Genomic DNA, 13,304 nt, shown 5'->3' with positions numbered 1-13,304 from the left:
ATTAAATCTGTTTAGTAAAGACAATTTTGCTCATACAAAACAACAAGAGTTTACAACAATCTGAGTGCTGGACACGCCATCAGAGACGGGAGGCGCCATGGGCACTCGGAGCCCTTCCCTCACACCCAGAGAAGACCCTGGGTGCGCCCCCCAACCCTGCCCCTGAGGGAGATGAAAGCTGAAGCATTACTGTCACCCCTGCCCCAAGGGACCATGGCACAGAGGACCTCTCCCCACACTGCTGCAAATTAATACTGGGGAGGGAGGGCCCTCCCCCCTCCCCCCCACTGGCCTGGACACATGACACTGAGTAGTGTGGGGTGGGGGGAAGGGGCTGATGGGGAGGGGCAGGATCGGGACATCTTTGGTGTGAAGCCTCCCCTGCCCACCCGCTAGGCCGCACGATGGAGATCTGCAGGAGGGCCGCAAGAGTCGTGCTGTCTTTGCCCACAAGGGGGTGCTGCCGATGCCCCAGAGCCCGGGAGGCACGCGAAATGCAGCAGCTCTGTGTCACTCATCGACTGCCCAGGCTCACCCATGCGGGCTGAGAGTGGGCCTGTTGAGAAACAGCAAAAATGTAAGAAAATAAACACGAACGGGTTAATAGTGGCAGGAAGGGGAAGCAGAGAGATGACGTGGTAGATGAGCGCCTCGGAGGACCAGGACCAGCCCTCAGCGGGGAGTGGGGTCCTGGGCGGGGCTCCAGTCTTCCTGGTCGCTGTGCCAGTGCTAAGTCACTCCTCCCCACCTCCCAGGACCCGCTCACAGAGGCAGGCACGGATGGCCTGGCTCAGAATCTGGACACGCTTCCCAGGCACTTTGGCAGAGCCAGCGCGGGCAGGGCAGGCCTGAGGAGGGAGACAGTTCCTGAGCCCTGACAGAGGCCCTCCCTCTGCAGCCCTGCCTGCCCCTGGCCCCTCAAATGCACAGGCCCAGGCACTGATCCAGGCACACGGGCACGGGCACACGCACACACACAACCACACTCACTCCTATCCGTCTGGCACACTGGTGACGTCTGAGGGCTCAGCAGAGGAGGTGGGTGGCCTCCTAGCCCCAGCCCTCCACGGCCTGCAGCTCCCGGAAGGCCTCAGCCAGCGGGGACCTGGGGCTGTAGTGGGGAAATTAGAGGGCTGGTGGCACGACACAGGGACGCCCTCTATAACAGTTTCCACAAACACCCTGTAACAAACCCCAAACCCTTGTAGTATCCAGACAGGAAAGGGTTTGGGGGGAAGGAGCAGGAATGAGGGCAAGAACGATAAAAGAAGTTTCATAAAAATTCTAAGTCAAATTATTGATAAAACTGCAAAATGAGCACAGGTTCAAGAGCATCTTGCTCCTTCTCTCCACGCCCTCCCAGCCTTCCAGGCTCTCCCTCTCAGGGGTGGCCAGAACCAAAGGCAGAATTCAGCCTATGACGAGGTCCGGGCTCCATGAGGCTGAGGAGGAGGGGAGGCGGGAGTGGACAGTTCTGTGTCTCTTCACTTAAAAAATATATTCAGGTCAAGAGTTATTGCTTGTCCTCCAGTGGAGCAGGACGGGCTCAGCGGCTCAGTGAGCGAGGGCCGCGGCCTCCAGGGCCCGAGCTTTCTTCCGCCTCTTCAGAAGCAGGGGGTTGGATGCATCTTCAATCTTTTTTATCTTGATCTGCTCATAGTCGACCCGCATCGTGGCCAAGGCACTGGTCATCTCCTCCTGGGGGGCAGTGACCGAGAGAGACGTGAGAGGCGACAGACAAAGCAAGGGCAGGATGAGGGTGACGGGTGGGAGCAGAAGAGACAGAGGGCAGGCTGGTTGATGGGTCCAGGGCTGGGTCAACAGAGCCTGGCCACCATGCTGCCACCGCTCTCCTAGAGCCCTCCAGCGACGCCACGGGAAGGCAGAAAGAGCACCGACTAGGAGTCAGGAGACCTGGGTTCGTGTCTGCCCCAGCCAATCACTAGCTGAGTGACCTTGAACAGGTCACCCCCCACCTCTGGGCGTCAGTTTCCTCGTCTGCAAAGTGAGGAGATGGTACCAGATGACCTTTCAGGTCCCTTTAGAGACCCAGACAGTAGAGGGCTTGTAGAAAACAGCCACGGCCAACTTTAGGCCAAACACAGAACCTCTGCCCACAGCCCGGCAGGGAAGTGGCTCAGAGCCGCTGTTCCTGTTGTAACAGACATCCCCTGGGGTGAGCTCATACAAAACTAGCCCCTCTGGGCCAGCACCGCCTCTCACACCCAAGCACCTCAGCGAGCACCCTCTGAGCCCCTCTTGGCCAGTGGTCCCCTCACCTTGACGTCCTCCCACCTCTCCTTGTCCTCCTTCAGGACGCGGCTGGTGTGCAGTGGGGTTTGAGGGACCTTCGTTGATTGCTGGGGATAGAGAAAAGTGTCAGGGTGAAAGCCTGGGTGGGGTGGAGCCCCAAGGGACAGTCCGCATGAACCCAGGCCCCTCCGGCCCACCAGGCTTACCATGATCCAGGGGTGGTTCATGAACTCGGTGATGGTCATCCTCTGGGTGGGCTCTGTCTTCAGCAGGTTCCGGATGAGCATCTTCACTGTGGCGGAAAGCGAGGTGTGGGGAGGGGACAGAGATGGCTAAGGGGCCACCCTCCTTCTCCTGCTCCTTCCCACAGTTTTCAGGGAAAAACCAGATTCAAAGGGGCATGGACACAGACCACCCAAGGAGCTAGCCTTGAAGACCATTATGGCTCCAGCCCTGACAGCCCCACGCGCCCCATACCCCAGCTCTGCCACAGGCCCTTCACACAGACAGGACGTACCCAGCAGCTGTGGGCCAGGTGCAGATCCACAGCCACGCCACCCACGTGAGACCACCCCTGCACACGCACAACACACCTGCACACACGCACATGTACACGTGGGTTCTCTACCTTCCTCTGATACTTCTGACCATTCTGGGTTGGGGAATTCATACTGGCCCATTCGGATGCGACTCTTCATGCCCGGAGAGATGGCAAGGCCATGGTTGGAATAGAAGGGGGGATACCCACACAGCCTGAGCCGAGAGGAAGTGGGACGAGAGGGACAGAGCTGATGTTATTTAGGGTCCTGCACCAGGACTAGAGTGAGACACAGGCTTCTTCTTGCTAAGGTCACAGAGAAATTGGGACTCACTGACTCAGGTACAATATACAAAGTCAAGGACAGGGCCCAGGAATCCAACATACCGAGTAGCTAAACCACACATCTTCCTGCCCATTAGCTAATTTATAGCATTTAGCTGTCAGAATCCACTAAACGCAGAGAGACAGGAACATGCAGGGGATTCTCAGGGCATCTCCCATCCAGAAGGGGAACGCTAATCTTTGCCTCTTCTTCTCATCCCACCCCTGCCCCAGCCCAGCCCAGCCCCACTGCCCCCAGGCCCCTCCCCACACACTCACAGGATGTACATGATGACACCCAGGGACCACATGTCACAGGACTTGTCATACTTCTCTGGGCCCAGCACTTCTGGAGCTGCAAACCAAAGGTCAAGGTGGGTGGGCCTCGCCCTCAGAACACTGGATTCCACCCCAGTTCCTCGGTGGCTGGTGCTCCCCATCCAACCCTTCAGCCCATCTTGATGGGACTTAGCGGGGCTGGGAAGGGGAACAGTCATAGCCCAGACCCAGGGCTGGACAAAGGAGACCACAAGACCCTTCTCCAAGAGAGCGCTAGGGCTAGAATCTCAAGATAAAACAAGTCTTGAACTGCAGGAGCCTTTCAGACTGCCATTTAATTTGACAAACATGTTTTGAGAGTTTATTCTGTGCCAGTTAGCTGGGGCTCCTGAACCAAATCTGCATCCCAGACTCCACTGGGAATCTGATAGGAATGACAGCTCTTCTCAGGAAAAGCATGCATGTGTGCAAAATCCCACCCATAATCTCAGGCAGATAATTTCCTATAATGCTTCAGTCCCAGCTGAGTTCTGATGAGCCCTATTTTGGGTCGGGTCACATCAGAACCAGTGCTAGAAAGGGCCTGAGGACTCAACTCTCCTAGGACCTGTGGCCCTGAGACCGGCAAGAGGAGGGTTTGAGAAGAGCTCTGGGGAAGACAAGCTCCCCAGACCTCCTCTGGACTTACCCACATAGTATGGCGTGTAACAAGGAGTGGTCAGAGAGTTGTGGCTGGTGGTTTCCTTGGCAAAGCCAAAATCAGTGAGTTTGAGAATGGCGTTGGGCCTTTTGGAGGTGTATAAGAGATTCTCAGGCTACAGACAAAGAGACATAAACAGAACCTCTGCTGAACCTGTGAGGGGCTATCCCTCCCTCCCTTCCTCCCTTCCTTTCTTCCTCCATTCAACAACCATTTGTCCAGCCCCTGTGATCTGCACACTGTGAGGACCCTCAGCTCCCTGCCTCCCAAGAGCTTACAGCGTGCACGGGAGTCGGACACTGATGCAGAGAACCGCAGTGAACACTGCAGTGACATAGAGACCGAAGGCGTGGCGGTGAGGTGTGACTGAGGAGCACCGCAGGATGAGGGCGGCCTCACAAGGCTGCATGACTGGGGCGGGGGTTTGCCCAGCGAGGGCAGGGCCTGCGGGGTAGAGAGTGGCACTCCGCCCCACTCTCACTCAGGAACCAGGCAGCGGGGATGCAGGATGACTCTGGGGACCCTCCCTAGGGTCACCACGACCCTGACCCCTACGGCCTCCATGGCACCTGAGTTGGGGGAACTGGGGGGGGGGGACAAAAAGAACAGCTGGTACCTTGACATCCCGATGTGCGATGTTGATCGAGTGTAAGTACTGGATCGCCTCGCCGATGCTCTTCATGATCTCTGATGCCTCTGCAGAGAAGAGGGGATGTGGGAGCGGGAAGGAAAGTCACAAGATGTGTCATTAGGTTTGGAAACCCAATACACCGATCCCCCACACAGCCTAAGGCTCCCTACGTCCACCCCCGCCCCCCAGAAACCAAGGAATGAGGAGCAGCCCTGGCTCAGCTGAGGAAGAAGGCCCCAGCGGCGAGTCAGAGACGGCAGCAGGCCTCCGCACCTCTCACGAGAGCCCCTTCAGACACCCCGGGCCCTGCCTGCCCGAGCCCAGGCCCCACAACAGACCCTTTCTACCTCTTTCTGTGAATGCCTGGTCTCCTCGGTCCTGGATTCGGCTGAAGAGTTCTCCACCATCCAAACTGAAACAAAGCCACAGTCAGATCTGAGGACATAGCATCCCACTAGCACTCTCCCCACTGCCCCTCCAAAAAGCTTTACATTTTAAGCTTCCGAGTCCCCATGTGGCAGTCCTCAGAAGGTAAGGGGCCTGGGTGGGGAGTGGGATCAGGCGGGGCAGGAATAAAGAGGAAGGGCTGCTCACCACTCCATGACGATCAGCAGGCACTTCCTCCCCGCGTACAGGTTCTCATAGACGTCCACGATCCGCACGATGTGTGGGCACTGGGAGGCCCGCCAGTGCAGCTCCACCTCCCGGCGGGCCTTGGGGCAGTCCTGAAGCATCTGCAAGCCAAACGCCTCCTGAGTAACCTCGGCGGGGCAGCCGGCTGCTGCGCCACCTGGACCTACTGCAAGGCCTGGCCCACGCACTCGCCCACATCCCCACCGGCACACCACCGACTCTCCCTACCCTGGTCCAACACCAGCGCCCTTAGCACTTTCCCTGCACTTCCTTCTCCTAAGCCCCGACTCAGAGCTCTGCAGCTCCCTCGTCTGCTCTAAAAGGAACCTCAAGATGACCCCTCATGGGGTCTTGACAGCTACTCTGAGACCACCCTTGACCATTCAGGGGAAAGGCCCAGCTATGGGCATGAAGTCTATTCCAGAAGGCGAGCAGAGTTGAGCATTGGGAGACAAGAGGGTAAAGGACACCTGGGCAGAAAGACAGACTGAGGAAAAAACCAAACAATGGAAAGGGGCCTAGAGACAGGGGAGACTCCAGATCAGTTAGAAAAGGTACCTCCAAGATCCCTAAACCCCAGCATATCAAATCCCGAGCAATGTCCTTTCAACCAACAGATAGTCTCAGGAGTCAGCCCGCTGTGGTCTGAATCCTGGTTCTTACTAGATCTGCAACCATGAGCAAGTTACTTAACTCACGGGCCTCGTCCTTGTCCCCTCTTCTTCCATGGACCAGGTGGCCAGAGGGTATTAAGGCAGCCTGGCGCCCCCACCTGCCTCAAGGGCTGACTCTTTTTTTTTTTTTTAAACATCTTTATTGGTGCACAATTGCTTTACAATGGTGCATTAGTTTCTGCTTTACAACAAAGGGAATCAGCCATACATATACATATATCCCCATATCTCCTCCCTCTTGCGTCTCCCTCCCACCCTCCCTATCCCACCCCTCTAGGTGGACACAAAGCACCGAGCTGATCTCCCTGTGCTATGTGGCTGCTTCCCACTAGCTATCTATTTTGCATTTGGTAGTGTATATATATGTCCATGTCACGCTCTCACTTCGTCCCAGCCCACCCTTCCCCCTCCCCGTGTCCTCAAGTCCATTCTCTACATCTGTGTCTTTATTCCCGTCCTGAAGGGCTGAATCTTGACTAGTCTAAGCCAGGCCCTTTACTAAGACCTGACACTGGTCAAGAAGAACTTCATAGGAAGTCTGCTGAGAGGCCTCTTAAAAGGAGCACAAGGAATGCATACCATCTCTCCTGCATATGACACCTGGTGCCATGGCAGTCACCTTGGTACCAAGAGGTACCTTGGGTTGGTGGGTGATGCATCAGGAGCACTAAGAGACCTGCTGGAAAGTGCATGAAGCTTGGTGAGTAAGATCAGACGGCCAGGACGGAGCCAGATTACAGAGGGCAGGGAAAAGCAAACACAGGAATTTCCAAAAATAAAACTAACATTCAGTTATGCTATGGTCTATGATATGCTGGTCCTTTCCTAATTGTACAACGGCTGCCCATTTTACAGGATGTGGAAACTGAGGCTCAGAGAAGTAGTGTGTCTCAGGCTCAGTTCCTGGGGAAAGGCAGAGCCGAGGTTGGAAACCAGGCCTGGTGGATTCCAAAGCCTAAACCTTTTCCACGATAACACGCAACTTTTACAGGAGGGGCAGAGACCAAGACTTCTCAGTCTCAGATCACCAAATGCAAACTGGCTTTGCAGAGGCAATCCCCCAAAAGGGGCCCAGATAATTCAGTCTCCTAGGGAGCAGGCAGAAGACAAGGTCGCCATGGGGTCACACTGCCACCTGGTGGCCATCTAAGGACACTGCTCAGGTCCTGAGTTTTGCCACCTTCAACTTCATTCATTTGGACGGACCAAGGAAAAAGGTTATTTTCCTTTCCCATGCACTATGAGAAGGAGGAGGAGATGCTGGCCAATTTCATTTGCATGTATTTCAATTCAACAAGCATTTATCAAGCTCCTACTATGGGCCACACACTGCGCTAGATGTCAAGACCAAATAGAAGAGTCCCAACCTGAAAGAACTCAAACTGGGGGGGTGAGGGCATGAGGGTAGGTAGACACATAGAAAATGCTTCTAATCCAGAGAGATAACGTGCTGTAAGACTGATAAGTTCAAAGGGTTCAAGAGAAAAAGTTCTCAGAGCACCCAAAATAGAAAGACCTCTACCGCCCCCTACAGGCACATAGGAACTGAAGCCCAGAGAGGAAGAATTGAAGTTGTCAAATTCACTCAGAGGCAACATGAGGTCATTGGATTTACAATCATGAGAGACTTGGGCTTGGTCTGGAATTTGTCAATTTCTGGTTGCATAGCCTTGGAGAGGCTATCACCTTTCTGAGCCTGTTCCACATTTGTAAGTTGGGGGTTAAAATACCTGCCTGGCCCCCTCCCTCACAGAGCCATTGCAAGCATCTAATGAAAGAATACCTCTAAGTGTGCTTTGTTATCAGAAAGGCACTCACCACTGTAAACCATCAGCATAACTGCCACAGCACAGGGGCCCTCTCCATCACCTCTGAGTTGAAGCTGGAACATCCGGATATAACCAAGAAACCCTGATATATACAAGTCACCAGCAAGACTATAGGCTGGGTTTCTGTCTGCAGTCCTGTGACCACCGCCTGGAAACCAGCTCTGTGCTCTAACCAACCACAGCTGTGCTAAATGAGGACACACCAAGGCCCAAACCCAACTGCATGCCCCTCGGCCCCTCCTAAACTCAGAGCACGCACCGCAGGTTCTGCTTGCTCTCTTTGCTATAGACACGTTAGCGTGTGTGGCATTAGGCAAAAGAGAATCTACAGCCAGAATGCCTGGGTTCACATTCTACCTCCAGGTTTACACACAATTCCTTACCTGGTAGAGGAGCTGGATTGGCCTAGCACAACAAACCTGGTCTTGGGAATCACACACAATTTGCATCCCAGTTCTGCACTTCCCAGCTTGTGTCAGGCAAGCCAATCTACCTTTCTGAAAAGGGTTTCCTCATCTGTAAAACTGGATTCAATTTGGCAAAATAAGAAAATTGGAAAGAGCAGTATTTTTAAATTCTAAGAGAAACATAGTAAGAATTTCCCATGAAGACTGGTAATTGACAGCCAGGTATGTATTTATCAGAAATCCTTGAATGGATATAAAAACCAGCCCATGCAATGAAAGCAAGACCATCAACCCAGTCAGGAGGACAGGCTGGCAGACGTCACAGGGGCAAAGCCATTAAGAGCCAAAGAGGCTTTGTAGACAGCTGTGGGGTACAAAAGTCTGGAGAGAGGAAAGCAAGAATGTGCTAATCTGGAGTACCGGGCTAAGTAAAGATCAGCAAGGGAGGTGCTGAGCTCTGAGCCAGAGAAGAGACAGGGAGAGAAAACAGGATTCCTGGGGTGCTGCCAGGAGCCACCAGCAGAGGAACACGGCAGGTTCAACCAGAAGCCAAGAGAGTCATGTGGGAAAGGCTCCTACCTCTTTGGCCTGGACGAGGACAGTGGAGGCGAAAGGGCCCAGAACCACAGCCCTGAGGGCTCACGTCTGAAGGAAAGAAGAGTCTTCCCACCAAAAAGCCACAGGCCCTGAGACAAGGAATGCCTGAAAGGGATTATAAAATATTTTAAGCCCATGCTAAGCCCGGAATGGATACTGTGACTTGCCTCGGCCCCCCTGTAGTTTGCATCTGAAATTCCCTTGCTCTGTAGAGAAGGTTAACTGTTGCATGTGCTAGATTGCAATGCAATAGGCAAGGTCACCTACCTACCAAGTGTGGCGGGGGCCAGGGACCAGGCCACAGAGCCCACTGCCTGGGGAGGAACCTCTAGGGTAATTGTGGCAATGAGGAAGCTGTGGGATTTCTCCCAAAATACTGTTCCATTACCATGCAATCCAGCAATCCCAATCCTGGGCATATATCCAGAAAAGAGGAAAATTCTAATTCAAAAGATACATGCACCCCAATGTTCACAGCAGCGCTATTTACAATAGCCAAGACATGTAAGCAACCTAAATGCCTGCCAACAGATGAATGGATAAAGAAGATGTGGTATATATATGCAATGGAATACTACTCAACCATTAAAAAGAACGAAATAATGCCATTTGCAGCAACATGGATGGACCTAGAGATTGTCATATTAAGTGAAGTAAGTCAGAAAGAGAAAGACAAATATCATATATCACCTATACATGAAATCTTTTAAAAATGATACAAATGAACTTATCTATGAAACAGAAACAGACTCACAGAGAACAGACTTGTGGTTGTCAAGAGGGAGCGGGGTGGGGGAGGGATGGAGTGGGAATTTGGGATGCAAACTAGTATCCCAATGGATAAACAACAAGGACCTACTGTATAGCACAGGGAACTCTATTCAATATTCTGTGATTACCTAAATGAGAAAAGAATCTAAAAAAGAATGAATACATGTAGATGTATAATTGAATCCCTTTGCTATACACCTGAAACTAACACAACATTGTAAATCAACAATACACCAATAAAATTAAAAAAAAAAAAAAATACTGTTCCATGCCTGTCTTTGCCGGAACGTGGAGGGAAGAGGATGGTACCCCTTATATCCCCCACCAAATCTTCTATCATGGGGCCACATGAAAAGACTTGGGAGTAATCAGCATCCTAAGCCTAGGTGAGCCAGAGAAAAGGAGGGAAACAGAGGCTGGGGCCTGAAGCGCAGCTCACCAGCAAGGCAGATCTGAGGACAAGACAGGAAGGAACAAGCCCCAGGTCCCAAGGCATCATCCCCTTCACAAGCTCCACCGCTTACCAAGTGTGTGAACTTGGGGAAGTTTTTAATCCCTTTGTGCGGTAGTTTCCTTATCTCTTAAATAGGATAATAATAGTACCTACCTATATTAAATGAATTCATACATATGCATTATGTAAATTACTAAGAACGGTGCTTGGCACATAGTAAGCACTGCATTAGTGTTTGCTATTATTGTTCTGCCCCCCCCAAACCACCCCCCACAGTGTGCCAGAGTCCCACTGGGGTGGGCAGCTGGGATCCCGCTCACACTCATCTCATTTAAGGTGCTATTAATAGCTCCAGGCGCTGGGTGGAGGGGGACCCAGAACACTGGGGGAGAAGCGGGCTTAGGCATCCTAGCCCTGAGTCTCCCTCTCCCTCCCACACCACCTAAACTAGACAGCTGGGGGTGGGGCGTACATGTCCTGAGAGAATGAAGCCATCCATCCCTTCCCAAGACTGATGCGCTGCCAAGAGTGACTGCAAAAGTCTGAATCAGGCAGAGCGTGGTGCCGGCCTGTGGGGCACCTTGGTAAATAAGACCTCCTCTGCACTCCCAGCAGGAGGGCACCACCCCTGCTGTGGGCCAGACTCACCCACTCCCCTCCCTACCATAAGGAGGGGGCCGACCTGGGCACTCTGCAGGCCAGAAGAAAAGAGGAGGACTTGGGAAGCAGAGGTGTTGCTGTGGGCTGAGTCCTAGCAAGCTCCTTAGCACAGAGCTGGCAGCAAGCAAGGAGCAGCCGCAAAGGAGCAGGGAGAAGGGAGCCCCTGCTTCCAGGGAGGGCTCTGAGTTAAACGTGTGCTAAGCACTTCCAACGGGGAACCCTCAGACCCGCCCCAGGAGGACGCATCCTATTTTATAAATGAGAAAACACAGGCTCAGAGAAGCTACGCGATCACTTCAAGGTCTCTGAGCTGGCTGTCCCCAGCAGGGCTGGAATCTGAACCCCATTCTCACTGCTCCCAAAGCCTCTTTCCCACCATCCCGTGGTAAGGCAAAGGGAACAACATCTGCCCAAGACTGTCCATGATACCAACAGCCAAAATGGGGGCTGAAAATGTACACAGGCCTTAAAGTGCAAACCAACCCTTTAACTTTGAAATTCCAGAATTCAAGAACTGCAGAATTTTAGAATTTTACCCTATGGCACTAATCATAGGTGGAGCTTTAAGGCTATGCATATTCTAAGAGTTGTTTATCTTAACTAGAAATGGCTAGCAAACCGAACGCCCAGCAACAAGCAATAGAGATTGCTTTTACAAAAAGAGTTTATCTATACAATCTTCAATCATTAAAATGATGTTTCGGAAGAATATTTAATGCGAAATGGATTCCTAAGTGTCTCAGTAACCTTGTCGCTATCAGCAGTAGCACTCTATTTTTTTTCTTTTGCAGCATAATTCCCAATCTGAAATTTCCTTAAATTTATCTGACAGTATGTGAAAAAGCAACCTACAAAGCTTTATGTACAGTACAGTTCTATATGTATATCTATTTATATTCGTGTGTGTACGTATATGTACACAGATGTACATAGTATGTGTATATGTGTATATATATACATATATATGGAAGCGCATTCACAGTACGTTAATATTGATAATTATATATCTGAAAGATAGGATTAGAGGTGCCTTAATTTTCTTTATTATATCTTAATTTTCTAAGTGACTTACAATTAGCATATATACTTTTTAAAGAGGCAAAGAAGCTTACTCTCCAAATTTTACTTGGAGGCTGTCACCCATACCCCCAGGCCCTGTGGCCAGGGAACAGCAGCTATGGACTTCCAGGCAGCTCTGCCAGGTGGCTTAGCCACAGACCAGGGGCTGCCCTGTCGAGTGTTAAGCAAGAAAGCAGCTCATGCCCAGTGGGCGCTGGATGCGGCACAGCCCTCCTCTAGGGAGAGGAGAAGAGCAGAACTGTAGTGCAACCTACACAGTCACTCTTTGTCCTGCTCCAGCTCCACCTGGCCCTTGACCTAGCCTCCCCGGCTCTCCAGCTAGGAGTGGGGCATCCATGTCTGGCTCAAAGATCACTGGACCTCTCCGTTCAACCTGAAACCTACAACACTGGGCCCCCAGAGCCCTGAACAGTGAACAGGGAGGTATGAGGAGTCACAAGGCTGCAGGACCAGGACATGTCGTCCTGGCATCATGTGTTATCTCTCTAAAAAGCCACGTCGCTCCAAAGCCCCCGTCCCTGGCTCTGCAGCCATCAAGGGGATGGGGAGACATGTGGCTCTCACAGCACTTGACCTCACCTACCCAGACTGCCATCACTTGGCAAACCCGGAGTGCCTGGCACGTGCCACACGCTGGTTTGGAAGGTGCTGGGAAACAACAGAGAACATGACAAATAAGGCCTGCACCCCCATGGAGCTTACATTTTAGGGCAGGAAGTACACAACAAACAATTTTTTTTTAATTTTTAATAACACATCATGATTTGTGCTATAAAGGACATAAATTGTGTGCTGCCACAGTATCTCCCAAATTTCAGAGAGACGAAAGGCTGGAGAGAGGTGTCACACATCTCTTTTCATCTAGCCCAGCTCGGGAGCGTAAGACATGACAAACAGATAAGTCTTGGTTGAAATGATGGTTTTCCTCTACAACTATAGGGGCAGAAAGAGTATGTCCCTCTTCTAGAACCTCTGCACAGCTCAGGAGCAACTGATGGGCCTCCCCTAGGAACTGATCTAAACAAACAAATCTAACAGCAGATTTTTTTGAATCTTAGAAGGTCACTGAAAAAAAAGACACACAGAAGTACATCATCGGGTCCTTCATGTTGGCACACACATTCCCAAACATTTGGTTGGGAGGTAAAAGCGGTTTTCTATTTTGTTTACTGACTTTCATTAATGTGATGGGGGGAAATCCCGACCTAAAACAAAGCTAAAACTTACAATGGGGAAGGAACCCAGTACAAAAAGCCTTTAAAAGCACTGAGCCACACTGCCCAGAAGATGAGCATGACCTTCCCTGTGGTCCCCACCCTCGCCCTCGCTCTTACTCTCCAGGACCTTCCCTGGGGAGCCACAAAGGACTAACCTTCAACAAAAAGACAAGAGGCTTAGAAGTTACACTGTAAATGACAAAGTTTTTTAAATACTTGCAACACATGACAGATAAAAGGTTAACTTAACTCTGGCA

General features: G+C 51.7%; 1 protein-coding gene across 2 annotated transcripts in view; it reads right to left on the bottom strand.

Annotated features, from left to right (window-relative positions):
* Window positions 1-1,267: 1,267 nt before the first annotated feature.
* The window catches only part of MAPKAPK2 (MAPK activated protein kinase 2), a 43,816-nt gene continuing 31,779 nt past the window's right edge, over window positions 1,268-13,304 (bottom strand). The window contains exons 1-10 of one of the 2 annotated variants that reach the window (XM_036847276.1): window positions 8,245-8,418; window positions 5,320-5,459; window positions 5,073-5,137; window positions 4,711-4,790; window positions 4,083-4,209; window positions 3,395-3,470; window positions 2,861-3,006; window positions 2,460-2,545; window positions 2,280-2,360; window positions 1,268-1,698 (exon numbers count right to left, since the gene is read on the bottom strand). In XM_036847276.1, coding sequence (XP_036703171.1) covers window positions 1,555-1,698; window positions 2,280-2,360; window positions 2,460-2,545; window positions 2,861-3,006; window positions 3,395-3,470; window positions 4,083-4,209; window positions 4,711-4,790; window positions 5,073-5,137; window positions 5,320-5,459; window positions 8,245-8,310 — 1,011 coding nt within the window. In that variant the 5' untranslated portion in view covers window positions 8,311-8,418 and the 3' untranslated portion in view covers window positions 1,268-1,554. Of the gene's footprint in view, window positions 1,699-2,279; window positions 2,361-2,459; window positions 2,546-2,860; window positions 3,007-3,394; window positions 3,471-4,082; window positions 4,210-4,710; window positions 4,791-5,072; window positions 5,138-5,319; window positions 5,460-8,244; window positions 8,419-13,304 lie in introns of those variants that run through there. The other variant, XM_036847272.1, reaches the window with a different exon arrangement.

The sequence above is a fragment of the Balaenoptera musculus genome, chromosome 1 (assembly GCF_009873245.2).
Source record: "Balaenoptera musculus isolate JJ_BM4_2016_0621 chromosome 1, mBalMus1.pri.v3, whole genome shotgun sequence".
Lineage (NCBI taxonomy): Eukaryota > Metazoa > Chordata > Mammalia > Artiodactyla > Balaenopteridae > Balaenoptera > Balaenoptera musculus.
The sequence above is the reverse complement of the archived record's forward strand: the minus strand, read 5'-3'. Positions and strand labels throughout refer to the sequence as shown.